This window comes from Centruroides vittatus, unplaced genomic scaffold (genome assembly GCF_030686945.1).
Source record: "Centruroides vittatus isolate TY-2023 unplaced genomic scaffold, ASM3068694v2 contig_150, whole genome shotgun sequence".
Taxonomy (NCBI): domain Eukaryota; kingdom Metazoa; phylum Arthropoda; class Arachnida; order Scorpiones; family Buthidae; genus Centruroides; species Centruroides vittatus.
Window position 1 is genome coordinate 2,346,917 of NW_027120928.1, and position 22,816 is coordinate 2,369,732.

The 22,816-nt window shown below is 28.6% G+C and overlaps 1 protein-coding gene across 1 annotated transcript in view; it reads left to right on the top strand.

The window, feature by feature from the left end:
• Nucleotides 1-22,816, top strand: part of LOC136968637 (voltage-dependent calcium channel gamma-5 subunit-like) — a 190,029-nt gene that overhangs the window by 157,385 nt on the left and 9,828 nt on the right. The window contains exon 3 of the mRNA XM_067262640.1: nucleotides 20,358-20,498. Within this exon, the coding sequence (XP_067118741.1) occupies nucleotides 20,358-20,498 (141 nt within the window). The remainder of the gene's footprint in view (nucleotides 1-20,357; nucleotides 20,499-22,816) is intronic.

Sequence of the window (22,816 nt, forward strand, 5' to 3'; positions counted from 1 at the left end):
TTTACAAAAGACTTTGTATGGGGAGAATTGAAATTTGCAAAGTAATCGAAAGAGCGCACTATATATTCATTATATACTTTGATATCATTTATCATCATTTTCTGAGTGTTATTTCTTACGAAACAACTTTTATGGTTTGTTATATCTGTTATTTAATAAATAATTTTGTAAAAAATGTTATAAATGTATTTTTTAAAATAAATTAAATACTAATAATAATTTATCACTAATACAAAGATATTTAATCAGTAAAGTCTGTGATAAAGGATGCATTTTTTATCATAAAATATAGCGTTTAAATAGTGCTTTTTATATCAAATTAAAATTGTTAAAAACATTTTAAATTTTAATGCTATCTTTTAGAAAATTTTACTTCATTTTTTAGTTAAATTTATAAATTTCTGTACGAATTTACAGTTAAAATTTTTGACATATAATTTTTAGTTTTGAAGAACATTATAAATTATTTAAATTCGTATCTGTATGCGTTACATCAAATGATCTCACTGCTCCAGATAAAATTATTTGTTTAATAGAAAAAACGAAAATAAAAATAGAAATTGATCAAATTTTCCATTCTTTCTTCCCTCGAGATGTAGATCAGATTATTAAAAATTTTTCAAAATTTCATACGTAAAAGGAGGGAAAAACCTATCTAGAGAGTTTCACCTTTGTGGATTTTAATAGTTTCGTCAAAAAATATAAAGAGTCAACGGGGGGAGAGAAATGCATTTTCGTCTTTTCTATATTTTCCTCAAAGGAATCAAAATTTTTCGATGTTTTCTTATTTTTTAAAAAAAATACAAAAAATATATTTAGTTATTTTTTTAAATTGCAAATTTATTTTAATTCGTTTGAGCTAAAAATTTCATTTATAATTTTAAAGTTAGATATTAAAATAATAATAATAATAAGGAATAATTTTAAAAAATACAATTATATATTTAACACAATTTAATTTTGTTTACAATTAATTATAACGTACTTTTTAAAGAATAATATAATATTAATTTGAAAGTTATTATTATTATCGATACAATATCTTGATTCATCTTATTGTTATAAATGTACTAAAATTTACTTAAGAGTTTTTATTAAAATAAAATATAAAACTTTATATTCTAAAACTCAATAAAAGAAAAGAACAATTCAATTATTTAAGTCCTTATCCCAAGTTCCCAAATTAAAATGTATTAAGAGCATTCCATAGTCTAAGAGCAATTGCTCATAGAGTATGGGTAAATTCTTTCACTATGGATGAACTAAGAGACAAGTAAGTAGAATGAAGAAGACTCTTTAAAGCATAACAGCTGTTCTGAAAGCCATTTATTTCTCTTTAACCGGGATTGACCCGACTCCATACAATCTGGAACAATCATTCTATCTCACCATCTTTCTTCATACGTCTTTCTTCACTAAATATCAAACTACGGTTTATATAAATCTATATCTTTTTATAATTAAATATAATAAAATTTTATATTTGAACACTAAATAAAATGATATAAAAGTAAGTATAGTTAAATAATTTACAGTGCTAATGAGTGGCATATCAACACTTAAGTTCACTTATTCTTATTTTATTTATTAATGAGAAGAATTCAAAATTTCTTTTTAAATATTTTAGATTCTTAACATATATTTTAGTAGTAAACTTTTTACATTTTGAACTTATCGCCAATATTTTTGAAGATGTGAGACCTCGAACTGTAATCTGAAAACCTCTGTCTTAAAGATTAAATTTGTATAAATCTTATGAAATTCATGAAAAAAAAATATCATTTAACATATTTATAATATATTTTCTATAAGATTTTAGTTTAAAATTTATTTTTTAAATAAAAAAATGAAAAATAAATCTGACTTTTAAAGATAGTTCAAGTAGGAAAATTATCATTTAATATACTAAAATTTTGTAATTATTCAATAAATACCTCTAAAATATTCAAATTTTTTAATCATTAATTATTTTTATTATAATTATTAGTTACAGTAATTTAAATATTGATCAATAATAAAGTCAAAAGTATTGCAACCACGATGAAATTAATTGAAAAATAATTGAAATTGTGAACTTGGAAACGTATTGAAGTATAATGCATTTGTTTCTATTCAATCGTAAATTCACTTCTTAAAAAAATAAATATTAATTAAATACATAAATTTTAAATGAATATAAATTGTAATTTTAATATTTAATTGAATTTATCTCTTGAATTTTATAATTATTTAAAATTTATGGAAATTCCTGTTTTTTTTATTAATATTTAGAGCTTATGTTAATTGTTATATAAAGAATAATGTAATTAAAAATTTAAAATAAATAAATGCTTCTTTTAAATTATTTACATAAGAGATTTGTTTTTGTTTAGAAATTCTAAGGAATGTAATTTTAACAATCTTATTTAAATATTTTATTCGAGTTTGTGTTAGTCAATAAGAAAAACTAGCAAGTTGAATAGAAGTGATGCAGAGAGGAGGAGGAAGAAGAAAAGATTTTTTCCCTTAGGACCTAATGTTTATGTGATTTACTACAAGATCGTAGAGTTTGTTTTTATTTTTTATTTTTGTCTACTTTTGATTGCTCTTTAGAAGGATTTTGTACAAGAACAAAGACTCTTATAAACGAAACGTTTTCGTACACCAATGAAACGTTCTTCAGAACCTCTGTTAAGATATTTATTTAAAATAATTAGTTATTAATATAAAAATTTTATATTCATTCTGTTGAATTTTAATTGCTATTAATCGTATAGAAATTTTAGTTAATCTAGGATTTAATTTTAATTTACTGGTGTAATAAGGAGATCAAATCCTAATCGGATTTTTTTACCTCTAATCTTAGTTTATCTTTTGGTAAGATATGATTTATATTACAGTTTATACTTTTAGTATTTATTCATTTTATTAAAAATAAGTAATTCAACATTATTTCATTTAAAATTTCTGGTATAAAGTTAAGATTAGCTTAGAGTTTAGTGTTTTAAACATTTAAGGTGTAGTTATTTATTCCATTTAGAGGGATATATTTCATTTTCTTTTGAATATTAATTTTTGAGTAAATATTTCTTCTATTCAAAGATGCAAAGTATTTGTTTATATATTTAGATACTTTAGATATTATTTGTTAATTAGAATATATAGAACTCATATAAATGAAAAATCTTTCTAGAATTTTTGAATCTATAAATTTATATTTCTAATTACTTGAAAGGTCGTAAAATATATTAAATTTTGAAAACTAGCTTAAATGTATGAGAAAACAAATCGGAAATATAGGAAAAAAGGGAAATAATAAATTCACAAGCGATGAAAATCATATAAAATTCAATAAAGCAATTTTTAACCTTATGTTTTCATTATAAAGTAACGTATTTTTTTAAAGATAAATGTTATTAATTGAACGTAAAATGCTCTACTTTGTTTATTTGTCTGCTGTTTATTTGTTTTCCTACTATCACTCTGAAACCCAATCCATTCTTGTTTTTAAAGGTTATTACTTCGTGTGATAGGAGCGAATCCTATCAAACGAGCATGAATCATAATTATCTGTAGTAAATATATTGAGGTTTTTAAGCGTGACAGACAGACATTCTAGAAACCGTTATTAAGGCCTACTGTTGGCCTGAAGTGAGGGATCTTGCCTTCAAGACTTCTTCAAATCTAAGAGATAGAGGTTGGAGTTTAGCTTAAAATCTTAAAAATTCTTATAAAAGTTTGAATTGAACTTTTTATTTTTTGAGCTAAATTCCTCCTTCATTTAAAATCATTGAAATCAATAGAAGAAACTAATTTTATCTCAAAATAATTCCTAATTACTCCTAAAGCTAGCATCTCTGCGCTGCAGTATTTTGTGTTATGCAAAGAATACGAAGTTAAAGGAGAAAATATAAAAATTAATGTATTTAAAATAAATAATTAGAGAAAATGTTGATAGAACTGAAATGTGCAAATTCAAACATGTTTATTTTCTTTATAAATTAAGATTTATTAACGTTTAAATTGCAAAAGAGAAAATTATTATAATTAGAATATATATAATAGTTATCACTGCCTCATAAGCTAATGCATTTTCTTCTTAAGATTAAAAAACATTAAGTAATGCAAAACTTGCATTATTTTCTGACATTATCGTAAATTTTAAAGAAAAAGGAATATTTCAATAAAAATTATTTACAAAAGTAAATGAAAAAACAAACAAATACATTTTTTTAATAAAAAATATAGGAGTACTAACAAAATGTTTAGCCTAATGAAAATCTTCAAATAATAAGTTGTCAGTGTTGTTGCTGGACTTTTTCGGAATTATTTATTTGTTCTCATCTCTAATTAATTGCTATTATTACCTTGAAGTCTTCAGATTTTGTACAAGTAAAAAAACATTTCATAACTTGGAAGAGATATTGCTCCCACTCCCTTAATATCCTGACGAGAAGCTCCGATTTTTCTGAAAATTTCTAGAAAAAGTTTTTCCTAATACACAAACGTCTGTGGAAGATATCAGACATTTTTGACTAAAGTCACAGGAGTTATTAAGCTTGAAATTTTGTTTTAAAAAACCCTGCCTTTCACACACACCTACATACAGACTTAGACGAACATCCATAAGTACAGAAAACACCCCGAATTATTTTGCATTTTTTAACGTTCAAGATCCCGTGTCCAAAAATGTTAAAATCTTAGAAGGACATTTTTGATTGACCTCCATACTTTCCTCCTGATATAACAGCCGAGAAAGTAATTAGAAGATGCAGAGTAAATATATATATATATATATGTATATATATGTGTAGTTAATCATTATAAATTATTGATTAATGTTAAATATGTGTACCATTTTCAGAAGTGTAATATAAGAAAATAGACTTCTATCATTCCTATTACAGATCCTATCTTGATCTGTGACAGAAATGAGACCCACAGATCCTATCTTGTATAGTGATACGTATTTATAGAATAGGGCCTCAGTTTAGAGTATACGAAAAAGTTAAATTCTTCTTAGGAAAAATAAAGTAAGCAATCAATTATTTATTGCATTAGGTTGCAACAAATTGTTTTCATTTGGGTCACAAAATCAATGACATCAAATGTAGTGCCCATTCTTCTCTTCAGGGGAGATTGATGCACTTGATATACTCTAGTCTATAGCCAAGAGAATTTCCCTCGGTTAATTGAATGGAGTGTTCCATTTACTAACAGTTGTATTGCTGCTTCTCTTAGTTGTAATAATTACAAATATTATTCTATATATTTAAGTATTATAACCTTTATAAAACCAAAAGAGGGTGCATTACAAATGAATATAATTCTACAGTGATTAGGTAAAGGTGGAAGAATCTATGGAATCTGTGATATTTTAATGCTATTTATCTTTAAACAAATTTATTTTTTAGTAAAATAAACGTTAACTAAGATAATTTACTGTCTTAACATTAAGTCATGTATAATTTAATATCTTCTTTTCATAATCTTGAGTATTTGTGTAAAAAATATTTTTATAATTCGTTATATTAAATGTTTTTTTTATTTATAAAAATCATTCTTAAATCATACAAAATTTCTTAAATTCCGTGATATATATCAAACTTTTTGCCAATCTTTCTCTTAAATTCTTCACGGATTCCACGAATTTCTTTTCAAAATATTCCTATATCAATAACTGGCAGGAATGTATCACTTAAATATAATTTTTTCTCCTAACAGGAACTTAACAATTTTTGTTACATAAAATAAAATTTTAAAATATTTAAACAAATAATTTTATTTTTCTAGGTTAATTATAATTGTTTAACCAGATAATTATATTTTCTCTGAAAAGTCTATTTATCCAAGCTTTCTCTGTGTTGGAGGATGAGGATGACGAATGTTTAGAGAAGCATGCTTACAAGATATGAAATTTTTTAAATTAATTTTTAACGTATATTTCGTTGAAAACACTTTATATCTTTAAACCTAATATTCATGCAACATATAAAAAAATTCTTAAAAGTTTAATTTATTTTCGTGACAATTCCTCACGTTGTTGAACTGCGCGACAGACTTTGGTTTGCTCCTCGATTAATTTTGAGTTTATTTGTCTTGTGGTCAGTTGTTGCACGTGTGATTGATCGTTATTTACGTGTTATTCCTGTTGCTCCTCCAGTCAAAATTATAACACCTCTGTATGTCTGCACTATAAATTTATACAGTTCATGAACTATCGACTGTATTGAACTCATACTTTCTTTCTAGCTATATTTCTTTCTACTGCTTTCTTTTATCCAATGGATTTGCTTTTGACATTAAAGACTAGCTTTAAGGCAATTGGCTCAATAATAGCTTCTTTGTATCAGGTACTGTAACGATATCTACAATATTTCTGCATAATTCACGTAAGACCCGAGGGATATGAATTATTTTTTCGAAATAAAATTGATGTTTAAACGATATTTAAAATTTAAACTCGTAAAATTAATTTAATTTGATTCATTGAAATGAACTTAATGAATAAAAATCTATATTTTAAAGTTTGAATTAAATTCTACAATTTTCCATATATTTTTATACTGTATCACTATATTTTAAATACAAACTACAACATTAATATGCCTGATAAATCTATAATATAATTCATTTACTAAGTCAATTTAAAGCATTAATTCGTTTAGAAACCTTCAATAAATCAAAATTTTCAATTAAATTTCGAAAATTATCTGTAAAGTCTTATATAGAGGTCATTTAGTCATTGTCTCGACAGAAATTACTCTAAAATTTAGTCATTTATGTAAAAATTACACGAAAACAATATAATATATATTTTATGTTTAAGTTATGAAAAATCTGTTCTTATTTATTTTATTTATTTAATTCATATATTGTTATTGTTTTCGAAGAGAGGGAGGCCCACATTTGTTGCTGATTCGGCCCTATCTCACAATTCTCAGACCTTACTCATGGATAATTATTATAACTTTTCTAATTGTTATATTCGTATATTTTTCAGGATTAAATAAAGTTATATTTACTCTAATTATCACAAGAGAACAATTTATATTTTCTTCAACGTAATTATGACTTAATTTACTTAGGAATTAATTGAATACAAAGGAATTAGCTATAACTGGACTGAATTTTCAAATATCAGACCTATACAATTCCATTTTTATCCTTCTGTTGTCTATCCTTCGTTAACCTTAAGAACGGAATTAGATAGATAAAAATCGAGACCAGATATGGAAAATTTAGTAGCCAAAGGTTCCGGTTAAGTATTTATGAACTTCCGTTCTGGAACAGAAGCCACGAGATTTCAATTCAAAATTTTCCCGACAGCGGAGTTAGATAACAGCATTACTCGCTTGTTATGAGGAGAAGAATGATGTACAGGGACAAGACATTACTAAAACCGAGAGCACATATGGAAAGACTAGAATTCGTAGACCTCAATTAACTAAATACAAACTTCCGGTATAACCGGAAGTCACGTGATTTTTTAAATTCAAAAAAAAATCAATTAAAAATTGCAGCCCAGAATTGTGATAATTTAAAAATAAATAATTGTTCGTTTTTATAAACATTTAAGTAAATTTCAAGACTATTCCTTGAAGGAAAAGAAGAAGAAAAAAAAACATTAAGTTGCTTCAATGTTGTGAATTTTATTTATTAAATAGATAATTTTCCCTGATGTACAGTACATTATTCTATAATTCGAGTCTTAAGTAAACAAATTTGAACGAATGAATTGCGATTGGTTAGCAGCGAACGTAATTAATTTAATTTAATTGGTTCTTGGTTAGCTTTTTAAATTAAATTCCAGGAAGTCGGTTTGTTTTTAATCAAAACAAATAATTGAAGAATCTTTGGACCATACACTAAACTTTCGGATGTTACACCAAGCGGAAAAACACAAATATAAAATAGTATGAAGGAAAATATTTCATACCTTGAAGATGTTATGACTCTCATCCAGAGATATTTTTATTCTTGTTTTCATGCTGTTTACCACTTTGGTGAAAATTCTTTAAAAAAATAATAAAAATAAGGGATAAAGCCCCTTTCAACATATAATATCAAGGTACACATTAATACATTCTACGTAACTCACTTCACTGAATAATTTGAGACGATAAGAGCATTATGCTAATAAATTTAATACTATAAATGTATGTTGTAGAAAGAAATGTATTAAACTATGTTTAAAAAATTTAAGTTATAATGTGAAAAGCTTAATTCTTTATGCATAAAAATCCCTAAAAACACACATCAATTCAGAAGTATAATTTGAAGTAGGGTCGGATTTAGACTGTGGCCTTAAGGTACCTCCGTATTATACCTAAGGATATCTACTTAAAACGGCAATCACTCGATAAATAAATAATGCAAATAAATAAAAATGATAAATAATTATTAAAATTCTCCTAAATTTTAAACTTATCACTTTAAGAAATTTAATAAAATACGAACATTTATCACATTCGATATATATATATATATAAAATTTTATTACCGTCTAAATTAACGAGGAAAAATAATTTATTAATTATAAAGGCCTTATTAATTTTTATGTAAACATTAATCTGTAATTATCTATTGATATAATTAAGAGCTGTAAAGAATTTTGCTTCAATGAACAATTTAAGGTTATGTGGTTACACTCGGTAACAAGGTAAACGCATCGATCAGGAAACTCTTGGTTATCAGTAGTAATTAGATGCTCTTGAAAGCTTTAACTTTGTACATTGCTATGAACTAGTTGAATAGAAGAATGTACTAAGATAATCTCTAGATAGAAATCCTATTATACAGGAAGTCAATAGAGGAAAAAAGCATTTCTTTCGATTGGGCAAAAACTATTTTTAAGTAAGATCATAAGGATTAACGGAAAAGTATTTAAAGGATATTGTCACTGCTTATTTGTTATTTTGACAGCATCTTTCTCTTTTGACAGTTTATGCTCTCTTCTCGATAAATCGATGAATTTGTTGAATTTTTCCAAATATCGATTTTAAGAAGAATAAATATCTGATAAAAAATTTTACTTATCTAACTTTCTATACAAGATTTTATCGATTTTATGTAAGGTTATTTTGTTTAATTTCTTTTGTAAATGAGTAAATAAATTATTTTAAAATTTGGTTGTTTACGTATCAGAAACTGTATAAATTTATTAATATTGATAATTGTACGAATTTTTACGAAGTTTTGAGTAATTTTAATAATTTCTTGATCCAATTTTAATTATTTTTGTGCACAGAAATATAGGTAAAACTAAATTCGGTGTGAAAACTTCAAGCTTATAAATCAAATCGTTAACTCAAATATTTATGGAAAGCCTATGAACAGAGATGTATTTGAAACTAATAAATTAATAAGTTTAAATTAGAATATTTCACTTTCATAATTATTTATTATGAAAGTGAAATATTCACTTTCATAATAAATAAATACAGTTTTTCTCGTTATTAATCGATAAATTAAATATTTTAAAATTAATACCTTCATTCTAAAGCTAGCGACAGAAGAGAGAGAGAAGCGATATATATATATATATATATATATATATATATATGTATTTGTTAATAAAAATAATTTAAAAATACATTAATAACAATAAAATTACTTTAGTAAAACTTTATTACAATTAAATACTTTTATATAATACAAATTACAGATAGAAATGCAAAAATTTTGAGGGTTTTTTCTGCATGTATGAATGTTAGTGTGTGTGCAGAGACACAATTTTATTCATCCAATTTGAAGCATAATAATTCCTTAATCTTTTGTCGAAAATTTCTGAAATTTATCAAGTCGGTTTGTGTATTAGGGGGCTTGATGCTGTTTTGGTGGTTAAAGGGTTGTCGGGTTGGGAAGATAGAAGGAGTCATATGTCATAGAAGAATCAAGAATCATAGAAGAATAGATAGAAGGAGATCATGTGTCATATCTTTAGTGGGATCGGACTTAATGAAGATTTTACTAGTTAATGAGATTTACAATTTTTATGAAACTCATCTCTACCCTCAGAATTAAACCGTTTGCCGTTTTCATAATAATTAATAACATAAAAAGTTCATTAATAAAATCTCAAAACAGATGGTGCCACACACAATTTTAACATTTTTGTCAGGAAAGTTACGCAACTCGTTGCTAGAGTTTAAAAAAATTAAATTAGATATAACTATAAAATGCCCAAAGAAAATATTCCTGCGAAGAGACAGACTTCATACTTACATTTAAAAAAAAAAAAAATACAACAAATACATCGCCATCCATCTGATGAGGATTATATACTCAAACACGGAATGATGTTTGAATAAATGTGTTCTGATGTTGTTGCCAGCCTTTTGGTGAGAGAAAAACGTAAGAAACCATTATTTTTGGATTTTCTTCATAACCTGCTACTTGTGAAAGTTCATCTATTACAACGAATTTAAAAAACTAACAATAAAATAAAATTGACAGTAAATAAATAAAAAAAACATGTTAAATTAATATTTTGATAAGGTTTTAATTTAAAATAATAATAAGTAATCTAAAATTTATTTTTAAAAATATTTAATTATAATTAAAAAGTAATAATAATAAAAATTCTTCATAAATAAAACTTAATTTTTATTTTTATTAAAGTATTAAAAAACACACATTTAATAAATTATAATAAAAGAAAAATAATTTTAAAAATTAAGTAAAGTTTTATAATAAATATTTTTAAAAACTTATATATATATATATATATATATATAATTTTAAAAAAATATATTTTTGATAAATTAGAAGATGAGGAAAGGAGGAAGAATAAAGAGATTTCTGTATCAAGTTGATAGCTGATGAGAACAAATGCATTTTCTCCCTCCTGGGAAAATAGTATCAGTGGTTGTGAGTTGGGGATATATATAAATATATATATATATATATATATTGCAATGCAGGTCGACCGTAAGAAATTAAACGACTTCAACTAGCCGAACAGTGGACAAACTAAAAGTTACAGTGCTTAGTTACACGTAGCTCATATGGACGTCGTTATTGTCGACTATATAGTGTGATCCATAGTCCCTTAGCGTTAAACTAGCTGTTTACAACTCGTACACTTGGCTTGTAAGCAACTTCAACGTTGCAATGCATATTATGGAATTGGAGACATGTAAACAGTTCTTAGTCATAGGAAGATAGATAAAGCAAGCAATTATTAGTTTATGCACTCTCGTATATTTACTTTTCAATTGATTTGTTATGCTCTAAGGAGATCAAAATGGAAAGAAAATTTTTCTTTATTTAATGTTAAAACTTTTTTAGAAGTTTATTTCGATATAGTTAATAATTAAATGTAAAGTTGTTTATAATTTAATAAATTAAATGAGCTTCAGTTATGGTTTTTAAACAGTTTCGAAGTATTTGTGTTTTTTTTTTTTTTTTGAAAAAATTGTCGACCTATAAATTTCCATTGCTGTCCATCCGTCCGTCTGTCATTCCTTAATCTCGAAATGGTTTTAAATAAATAGAAATCGTGACAACAGGTAGAAAGAGTTGGGAAAGGAGGCCCAGATTCACTATATAAGAACCTCCGGTATAAACCGAAAGTTAAATGATTTCAATTCAAAATTTTTCCTTAATAGGTGTTAGATAGATAACCGGCACGTCTCTATTCTTAAAAGAAAAGTATGATGTTCAGGGGCAAGCCACTACTAATTTAAGGCAGACAACATATGTTTTAAATAAAATACACTAAAAATATGATTAAAAATTGTAGCCCAGCATTGTGACCATGTCACAATAAATAATTGCTCATTAGATTCTAAATTGCAATGTGTTTATTAATAATTATAGAAATTATTAAGTGAAGAAATGATTAAGCATAAATTTTAAAAAAATTATAGCGTATCCGTAAGAAATATTCAGATAAAATATTTATTATATTTTTATTTAGATAAAGTATAATTCAGGAAATTTTACCGCAACACTTAATCAAGAAAGGAAATGATCAAAGCTTTTTAAATATAAATTATCTTTTATATATCAATTTAAAATAAATCAAAAATAATTTAAACATATTTAAGCATTAAGTTAAAACGCTAAAATTTATTGTAATTCAAATTTTAAAAAGCCAAATTTAAAGAAAATTTTTAATTAAAATAGACAAGATGCTAAGTTCAACAAGTGAGGAGATTCGTGTAAATAACAATATTCTAATAATTATTGAAATAATTTTAAAATAATTGCTTAAAATGTGCAGCAGCGGGTTACGTAACTTTCCCCGCGAAAGAATTTAAATTTTGCGTGGCGCCATCTGTTATCAGATTTAATTTCTAAACATATTATTATTATTATTAATTATTATAAAACAGCAGAAAGCTTAATTTTGAGGATAGAGATGAGTTTTATATTTTTTTTTAAAAAATAAGAAAAATTGTAAATGCTAATAACAAGTAAAACCCTTCATTAAGTCCATTCCCACACCAGCTATGAAAAACAACCCCCTCTATCTCTCCAACTCCTTGACCTTTCACAGCCAAAATTTTGGATTATTAATCCACCCAACACACAAACCTTCCTGAAAAATTTCACGAAATTTCGACAAAAGGAACCAGGGTTATTAAACTTCAAAGTGGGGAACAAAAACTTGCTTCAGACACAAACAATCAATCATTCATACATATAGAAGAAAACTCCCAAATTGTTTTGAATTTCTCGAAGACTTCTGAGTCCAAAAATGTAAAACTTTTCACGGGGTGATGTTTTGAACCCAGATTTGTCCTCTGTTATATGTAACACCCGGAAAAGTAAAAATTAAATATAAATATATTATTAATATGAAACTTATGAAAGACTATTTAATTTAATATAAAAATAGACAACTTGAAATCATGAAATTAAGTGATAGGTATCAATTCCTTGATAGCTAGAATGATAGAGCTAATATCCATTATCAATGTTTGATCAGGAGTTGTAATTTCCGGTTGAAACATGACCTAACCTCATTTAGAGATCTTCATTTCTGACAACTAAGACCGGGGGCATGGCAATTTCGGGAAGATGCTACTATCAAATCATCAGAATATCCTATTTTGAATCGTGTGAAGGAGTTTTGTAAATAGTTTGTGGGCAAATTTCTCTTTCTAAAATTAATACAAATATTTGAAAAATGCAAACAAAACTTTTCTTTCAATTTTTCTAAAAACACGTTAAAATGATTGATTTAACAATAGTTTTATATATATTATTTGTAAAAATATTATTTTAAAATGTAATTAAATCATAATCTACAGCTATAAAATGTAAATGAAACGTGTTAATCTAATTAGGAACTGAACCCCGAATCTTTCGGTAAAGTAACAAATATAATAGATAGGGTGGCCCAAAAATCTCAGAAAAGTTCAGTTAATTTACTTAACTGATTTATGAGCCTTCGTGTTTTACGACGTTAAAAGTTGAGGGTTCGTTTTCAATTCTGAAATAAAATTTTCAATTCCTGAATTAGCACCGAACCGACGTCTCGTGATTTAGATTTTATTCTTTGGCTTGACTTTATAATAAATATTCTATAATGAATTTTTTTTATAAATTTAAAAATATTTTAATAATTTAAATTAAAAATGTTAAAATATTTTATATTAATTTATTTATAACTTGCGACTAAATAATTTATTTATTATCCTTCAGTGTATCATACATTTTGCCTGAGATTTAGGTTAATCTATAAATTTTTCTACACGAGTAAAATTTTAATGTAATAAAAAATAATTAAATTATGTCGTGTAATAATATTTAAACACTGTAAAAACTTAATTAAAATAATTATTTTTATGTATAAACCATTAAAAATCTGAAAATTTTGTTCACTTTTGTCATAAGAGATGTGTTTGGAAAAGCTTAAATTGAATCATTAATGTAAATCTTCAGGGGAACATTATAAGAAATTAAAGTGTTCTACGCTATTTTTTAATAGATCCTTTTATAAAAACTAAATAAATTCAAAATAAAAAATGAGGGAAACATATTTATTTAATGATAACAAAATTATTACTACCTAATGGGTTATAATTATATTTTGGATTTTCTCTCTCCACGTGGGAATTTCATAAGAAATTAAAGTTTTATACGAAATTTAAGACTTACTTTTATTTAAAAAATAAACAAAAATAAAAGAAAAAATAGAGGGTACAACCTTGAATCAATATTATCAAAATTATGGCTACTAAATGGATCATAATTGCGTTCTGGCTTCTCTTCTCTCTCTAAAAGTATCATAATAAATTCAGGTTTTGTAATCTATTTTAAAAAGTTCTTTATAAAAATAATAAAGAAAATTAAAAAAGGAAACGATGGAAACAATCCATAATTAATATTGTTACGAGCTGTGGGGCTCGGGATATAAATTCAGAATACAGATTACCGAAACTGGCACTTTTTAGATACACTAAGAAGTTCACAATCTAATAGATACTACAATTACTTCGCACTTACACTGTTCACTTCTCTGTCACTCTAATGACACTTCGTTACTCGTCCATGCCGAAGGTAGAACTGCACTTCCTCGGCAACACCTGGTCTTTTTTTTATACTACCACTCCCCCAATCTATCGTAACTTCTCGAAAGGTGAAAAAAGTTAGAAGTATACACACCCATGGATTGGTACACTAGGCCAGGGATGGCGAACCTTTTTGAATCCGCGTGCCATATTGTAAGCATGCTTAGCTTTAAAGATGTTAATGCGCGCCAAAGTCTTAGACTTCTAATAATGATATTCAGTGGCGTGCCGTGACATTTGATGATAGGGAAGCTGTGTTTCTGTAAGAAGCCGACTTCCAGGGGCAATCAATTACTTGCGTGTCAGTAATGGTCTAGGGTCCATTCGTACATAGGTGGTGGCTGTAGAGACAAAGACGACAAGTATCTGACAAAAACCGTTTATTTTAAACATAAAATAAACATATACTATGTACAAAATAGTTTGCTTTAGGACAATCGGCCGTTCGGACGTCCCGAGCGTCGATGTGGTTCTTTGATGGTCGATCGAAGGTGGCTCCGGGACAGTGGCGTTGACGAGTCCGTAAGGCACGGGGAGGCTTTGTCCGTTGGAGTCGGAGACACGGTGTAAGTCCGAAGTGGCACGGGTTACAGGTTGGCACAATAGACGAGAAATTGTTTTTTTTTTTTTTTTTTTTTTGCGCGTTGACACACGGCGTTTTGGTTATTCGGAACGTTAACCGAGTGCCAGGTGTCCTCGATTGTCGGAAATTATATCAATCTCCGTTCTTTCTTTCATCCATTTTGATTGGTCGTTCTCCCTCAATCACGCTTCCCGAGTGGTTGGTCCCTGGTTACTAAACGTAACGAGCCTCTTACCTGGAGAGTGAGAAAACTCAAAATCGAAGACGAATTCGATCTTCCACCGATCATAGAAAGATTCCTTTCGCGATTTATGGTTTCTGCCTGGCAGTTTGATATAAACAATGGGTGTCCGACTACAAGCGACTTTTACCTATGTTTTTTTAAACTAATAAATTTTTCTCTAAATTAACCGTTTTTTCGCGTCTTTCGTGACGGGTCAGACCTGTCCGGTACATGACATTTCCATAAAAGTTTTAAACAAATACTGGAAATGACAAAAATAAACAATTTATGTATTTTAGTTCTAAAATACAAATAGTACATACGTAATACTAATTGATATGATACAAACAATGATATAAAAACTTTTTAAAATTTTTTATAAACTAACTCTATTCGGCGATTTTTTCCGCAAAGTCGTTAATTACTTTATCGTAAAAGTCGCTGGTCGTCGACTCCATCGACACATTTGAAAGCTCCTTTTCTATCGAAACCAACGCTAGCGACGACAATTTTTCCCTCTGACCGAGTGTTCCTGGCCAATATATGAATTTGCTTCGTGGTCGAAAAACTGCGCTCAGCAGACCCACCGGTAAATGGTACCGTAAATATTAATGATATTAAATCATATAATTCTTTTAGTACGTCTTTGTTCGGATCGACATTAATTATAATATGTTTTATGTTTAAGAGTTACTTGTCAATATAGTCCGGACACGAATATAAATATTGCGATTCGCTACGTAATTTAGATAAATCAAAAAATTTCCCATAAAATTTACTTAATTTAAAGAATTAAAACACGTTCGGAAAAATTGTTAATAATTTCAATATTATGAAAAACATCTAAGAGTGATAAAAATTTTAAAGATTTTGTCTGAATATTTGTCAATATAATTAGAATTTTCTTTTAATTATACTGTAATTAAATATAACTTTGCAATAAAACGTACATAATGTACAAATGTACAAAATGTACATAAAAATAACATTGAATACTTTTTATTTTTTAAATCTAAAACAATTCACTTAGTCAGATAGCTCCCTACCAAGTGGCTAAAGGATAGAATCGTTGGAAGCGTTACACATGTGTAGTTTCCACCAGCTAAACCGGCTGAGGTTGGTGCTCTGTAAAGCGCATGCGCCAATGCCCTCTGGCCGCTCTACACCATTCAGTTATCCTCGCCTTGAAAGCTGTCTCGGAAGCGCTTCCATTTCGCCACTGACATTCGAATATACAATAGCAATCTTATCGTTTTTATTCACATTTAGTATACAATTTTTTAATAAGATACATAATGCAGTTATAATAAAATATTAATTTTAATTAATTCAAAGTACATTAAAATATGAAAATTTATATTTTAGAAAATAGCCTACAAGGGAAAGTCATTGGAAGGTGGATGCGGCGCTTCCACCGCTTCCAATGACGGCACGCCACTGATGATATTTAAAGAAATTAAACGAATACGTTTTAATTCGAATAAATGTAAAAAATCTGATTGAAAAAAGGATGATCAGGTGATAAATAGAAAGGATGATTGAAAAGGACAGAAATTATATGATACATTACGTGCCAGATGATTTCTCTTACGTGCCACTTTGGGCACGCGTGCCATAGGTTCGCCATCCCTGCTCTAAGCCATTCCAGTACAAATCAGAGCCTTCAACAAAATTGTTATAGAACCCGTTAAAAGAAACATCTCGAACGTTATTTTTGGAATATTCCAGACCATTCTCGTTCCGCCACACTCCACACGATGGCGCTAGTCTCCCCGGAGCCGGCGCGACACTGCCCTCTTAAGACATGCTCGCCCCGAGCATCGTTAGACCCATAGTACCGCGCCACACGATCCACATGAACAGTCTTGGGGCAGTTCTTGACCCTTTCTGTGTTAGATAGGTGACATCGTTGATTCTAGTCACGACATGATATGGCCTGTCCCACTTTGGCTGTAATTTAGGGGACTTCCCCTTGCTGCACACTGGATTATGTAACCACACTAAGGAATCCTCTTCGAAGCCTTGATCGTTCGCTTTTCGGTCATATCGTGTCTTCATCTTTTCAGATATTTGTTGGCCTGACTGCCAGATGTTCCGTTAATTTTCACCTTAGATAATCAGGCTATTCCCATCATAGGCTTGGGAGATCGAGATTCCTGGAGCTCCCTCAGAACCAGCCAGAACCTGCCACGTAGTCCTGGTGTTTACTCGTTTCCCTGCTGCCACTGTGGTGGTGGTATCAGCTGCCTCTACCCTCTGAAGTCCATCCTCCTTTCGGTCTCTCCCAAGGTACCCTTGCTTTGGGCAATTCATCTGCAGGTGTTCCCTTGCTCTATAGTAGTAACACCGAGGACCTGTCGTTACAACCTCCATGACACAATGGGATCGATCATCGCATCTTACTGCCTCCACTTCCAAGGCATGGGCCAAAGTGTCCTTCAGAGTTTCATGATGTCCCAATCTGACAGCGGCTCGAAAATCGCGTATTCCATCTATGAATGCTTGTATAAGGTAGTCCTTCAACTGATGCAGGTGAAGACTGATATGCTTTTCGGACCAGGTTCTCAACTTTCAATGCCCAGCACTGTAGAGTCTCGGCGCTACGTTGCGCACGGTGCTTAAGGTGCGCCTGATATACGTACTCGAGATGCTTGTCCTCGTATCTGGAGTCCAATGCCTCCACCAGTTGGTCGTAAGTGACGACCTTACCGAGGGCCTCTAGTATAGTCAAGGCCTGATCGCAGAGGGCCAATGTGAGTGCTGTGATGGCCTGTGCTTTAGTCCATCCATTCATCCTCACCACGGCTTCAAACTGGATTTTATCAGCCGACCATGAAGTTGTTCTGTCAAAATGCAGTACTTTAAATCCACGTACTGCTGGCATAGCTATAACGGGAGTGACATTTCCAATCTCAGATTTGAGCTTGACCAAAGCTTTCTCAACATCCGTGATCTTCACTTCAGCTTTGGCCATTCAATCCTCATGCCGTTGGACCTACTCTTCATGTTACTCAACCATTTCCTTCATTACCTTTAAATCGTTGCCAATCGTGGCATGCAGTTCCTTCAGTTGACGTGCCTGCTCCTCTTGGCCTCACTGGAGCTCTTCTTTCATTTGACGTGCCTGCTCTTCTTGACTTTGCTGAAGCCCTTTTTGCATAGCTTTCAACTGACTGGTCTGCTCTTGTAACGCCACGAACAATACAGACTGGTCCAGCATAGCTGGTGCTGGAGTAACGCCAGAGGTGCTGGCAATTAAAACAGAGTCAGTTGTTTGCTGACTATCTGATGTCCGATCAGAAGATTCACCAAAACGCCGCTGATCCATCGCCTGCTGTCACTGTTGGCTTTGTGTACGAATTCTTTCAGCGTCTTCTTCAGCATAAACGGCATGATTCATATTGCACTCCTGATACCAATCTGTTGCGAGTTGTGGGGCTCGGGATATAAATTCAGAATACAGTTTACTGAAACTGACACTTTTATTTAGATACACTAACAAGTTCACAATCTAATAGACACTACAATTACTTCACACTTACACTGTTCATTTCTCTGTCACTCCAATGACACTTCGTTACTCGTCTATACCGAAGGTTGAACTGCACTTCCTCGGTAACACCCGGTCTTTTCTTATACTACCACTCCACCAAACTATCGTAACTTCTCGAAAGGCCGAAAAGGTTAGAAGTATACACACCCATGAATCGGTACTCTAGGACATTCCAGTACAACTCAGAGCCTTCAACAAAAACGTCATAGAACTCGTTAAAAGAAACATCTCGAACGTTATTTTTTGAATATTCCAGATCGTTCTCTCTCGTTACTCCACACTCCACACAATTGCGCTAGTCTCCCCTGGAGCCGGCGTGACAATATCAAGCTTATTACTTCCTAAACGGTTATACTTGCAACTTGAATTTTCTCTCTTTCTAAAATCCTCAGTAGATTAAGAAATGATAGAATTTGTATAGAATGATAAATGAGATTTTACTCGACTACAGTTTTTGGCCTGTAATTTTCAAATTTCAGGCATATATATTTCCACTGTGTATCTGTCCTTCATTATCCTCAACACGGAGTTAGATAGATGATTAGCATGACTGGATTGTTATCAGGAAAGAAGAGGCTACTAAAATTGAAATTAGCTGTAGAAAGCTTAGGGATCGAGAACACGATTAACAATATACCAGGGGTGGGCAAGCAAGAGTTCAGTGGGAGCCGAAATGTAGGATTTGCAAAATGCATGGGAGCCGCAGTTCTGTACTGTCGTGGTGGATAGTATGGTAAGGTGCGCGATTTTATTATATAATATAAATATAATATAAAACAAATATTGAATTTTTTAATAAACATATTTTCACAAAATTATAAACATAAAATTGTAAAAATAATAATAAAAAACAGAAATTAACATTTTCAGCAAGAGCCGCATGTAACTCAAAAATAGCTGCATTTGCCCAAGCCTGCTATATACCAACTTCCTGTCACGGCCGGAAGTCAGATAATTTTTTAAATTAAAAGTTGCAGCCTTGCACTGTAATAATAACACAATAAATAGTTGCTCGTATTAAATAGATTTGAGTTACAAATTCTACGATACTATCGAGCTTCTATACTTTAATCATAAAAAATAACGAGCAATTGTTTATTGTAGCATCGTCACCGGGCTGCAATTTTTAATCATATTTTTAATTTATTTAATTTAAAATATATGCTCTCCTACCTCAAATTAGTAGTGGTTTGTCCCTGTATAGCATGCTTTTCCTTTAACAATAGATTCTTGCCGGTCATCTATCTAACACCTTCCAGGAAAAATTTTTTAATTGAAATTACGTGACTTTCGGAAGTTCGTATATAAGACAATCAAGGCCTCCTGTTGTCCCTAAGCTTTCCATATCTGGTATTGAATTTCATATATTTAACACCATTCCAGCTCTATTATAAGGGAATTTAGTAAAGGTATATTTTCTCATAAGAGCAAATTGTGGTTAAAAACGTATAAATTAATTTTTTTTAATATTAAATTTTTTGTTTTATCTTCTAGACGCAGTGAAAAGAGCAGCGATATTCATCCTGGTCAGCACTTTTATCTTGATAATAGGAGAAATATTGTGTTTTTTTGGTCATCTCTTGCGAAGAAGATGGGTGCTTACATTTGCCTCTGGTATCGCTTTTATTCTCTCGGGTAAGTAAATAAATAAATAAATATCTTTTCTAATTTTTTAAAATTAATATAAATTACTTATTAAATGCATTTATTCGTTTTAAAACTAATTTAATTGTATATAAAAATAGTTATAGTTTTTAATTATAATTCTTCATAAATTTTTCTCATTGAAACATTAATTTTCAGATGAGAAATTTTTAATTTTAGTGATTTTTGTTATTTATTTTATAAGTAAATTTTATATAAAAATTAATAAAATAAGTAAATGTAACTATGATATGAGTTAATAAGGAAAATTAATTTAAAAAGAAGAATTTCCTCATTAAGAATTATTTTAAAAACTTAAGTACTGTTTAAATATTTTTATTCAAAATTAAAAAATAGTTATTACTAACAAACTTACTTTTTATTCTTTAAATAGCAAGAATTTAAAGAGATAAATTTTTAAAAAATCCAATTTTAAAATCAAAAATTGAGTTATTAATGTGATTAATTATCAATACAAATAAAATTTATATAGGAAAAAAGATAAAAAATATCCTAACTAATGAATAAATTAATAAGAAAGATATAAGAATAAAAATAATAATTTCCAATTATATCCTTTCTATTAATTTAATACATTCTGCACCCCTGCAGAATGTATTAAACTAATAGAAAGGATTTAAATTATCTATACAGAACAAGAATTATTTGAAGGGGTATGCTCTTGATATATGTGTGCCTATAACGTGAGGCTTTAACGTGTATTTATATGCACATTCAGTTAAACATTATCTACATAGATCACATTATATAACTTATAAATAGCTGTATAATAAAGTAAATCCTTTGCCTTTATCCGGAGACGTTGCATCATCCTGTATAATTAAATATTGCTAATAAAAATTTTATAAGAAATAGTGTAAATTTTAATGTATTATTCGTCAAGAAATATATAAAATTATTAATTTTTAATGTTTAGTTTTTTATTATTTTTTTAAATTTAAATTTTATACAATAAAATATTTACCATTTAAAATATTTAAAACTTCATCTTTTTACATAATACCACATGAACGAATTGATAACCATCTGTTGTCAAGATTTAAAGAAATTATTATTATTTAGTTACAATTACTTTGGTTCTATTTAATTTATTAAAATTTCTTTAATAATTAAAATATACTTTGATTAAATTATTAAAATTTTATTTAATTTTCTAAAGTAAAGAAATTTGTTAAGTCAACATCTCCTTCTTTCTGTTCCTATTCTTTTATTCCTTTTTGTGTACTTTTATAAAATATTTTATAAGTTTATTTTATTATTTAATCTTTGTAGCTTTTTAATTTTTAATTTAACTTTAAAACAAATAGTTTTATGAAAATTTTTTAATAAAAAATGTCTAGAAGTTATCCTAAATTGGAAGCAGATTAATGGATAGAAAACAATCTAGAATTTTGTTTTATTTCGAAAGGAAAATCTTCAATTATCATAGTTACAATTTGTTTAAACTTTGAATATTTATAGAGTTAGAAACCGTGTAAAAGAATTTAATTTTATTAAATTATACTAGGATTAAAAGAATCAAATCGACGAGAGTTCCTATATGTTCGCTTTACTGCAAATCAGCTTGTGTTGTGCAGGGAAGCATACCTCAAGTTACAAAACTGTTCTATTAAAAGAATGGCTCAATTCAAGCCTAACCTGTCAATCAAAAATACACAATGAGGTCTTAGTTTGAATTCAAACCTTATATAATACTGTAAATAAAACTCGTTACGGCAATAATCTGTAAATAAATCTGAAAATAGACAAATAATTTGCTCATTGAACCACTTTTTTCACGTAAGGACACGCTGTGAATTTAGTATTTTGTTGAATTATATATTTATTTCCGTTTTGTGCGTGGTATCACTTAAGATATAGGAACCATAGAAGCGCGCAATAAAAGAATAAATAAAATAAAATATAGAAGAGAATTTTATTTATAAATAAGGAAAGGACACAGGAGTGGCATTTTGATTAATTACACTAAAATATAATTTTTTAAATGTTAAATGTGAAAGGTATTTTAGAAAATCGACAAGAATTGAACTTCGTGTAGCTTGTATTATCTATTTATCGCTCCTTTCTTCATTCTCTCTTCCTTTTTTTTTTTTTTTTTTTTTTTTTTTTGTTTTTTTTTTGAAGGGAGAAAAGAAGAAGGGAGGAAGGAGACAGAAATAAAGGTGACAAATAGAGTTTCCTTTATTTTTTCCTGTTCCTTTTTCTGTCTTCCTTCGTGTATTCTTAATAAACTTCTCATTTGCCTTCTTTCTCTCATGCACATCTTGTATTCTCTTTCTTGTTTTTTC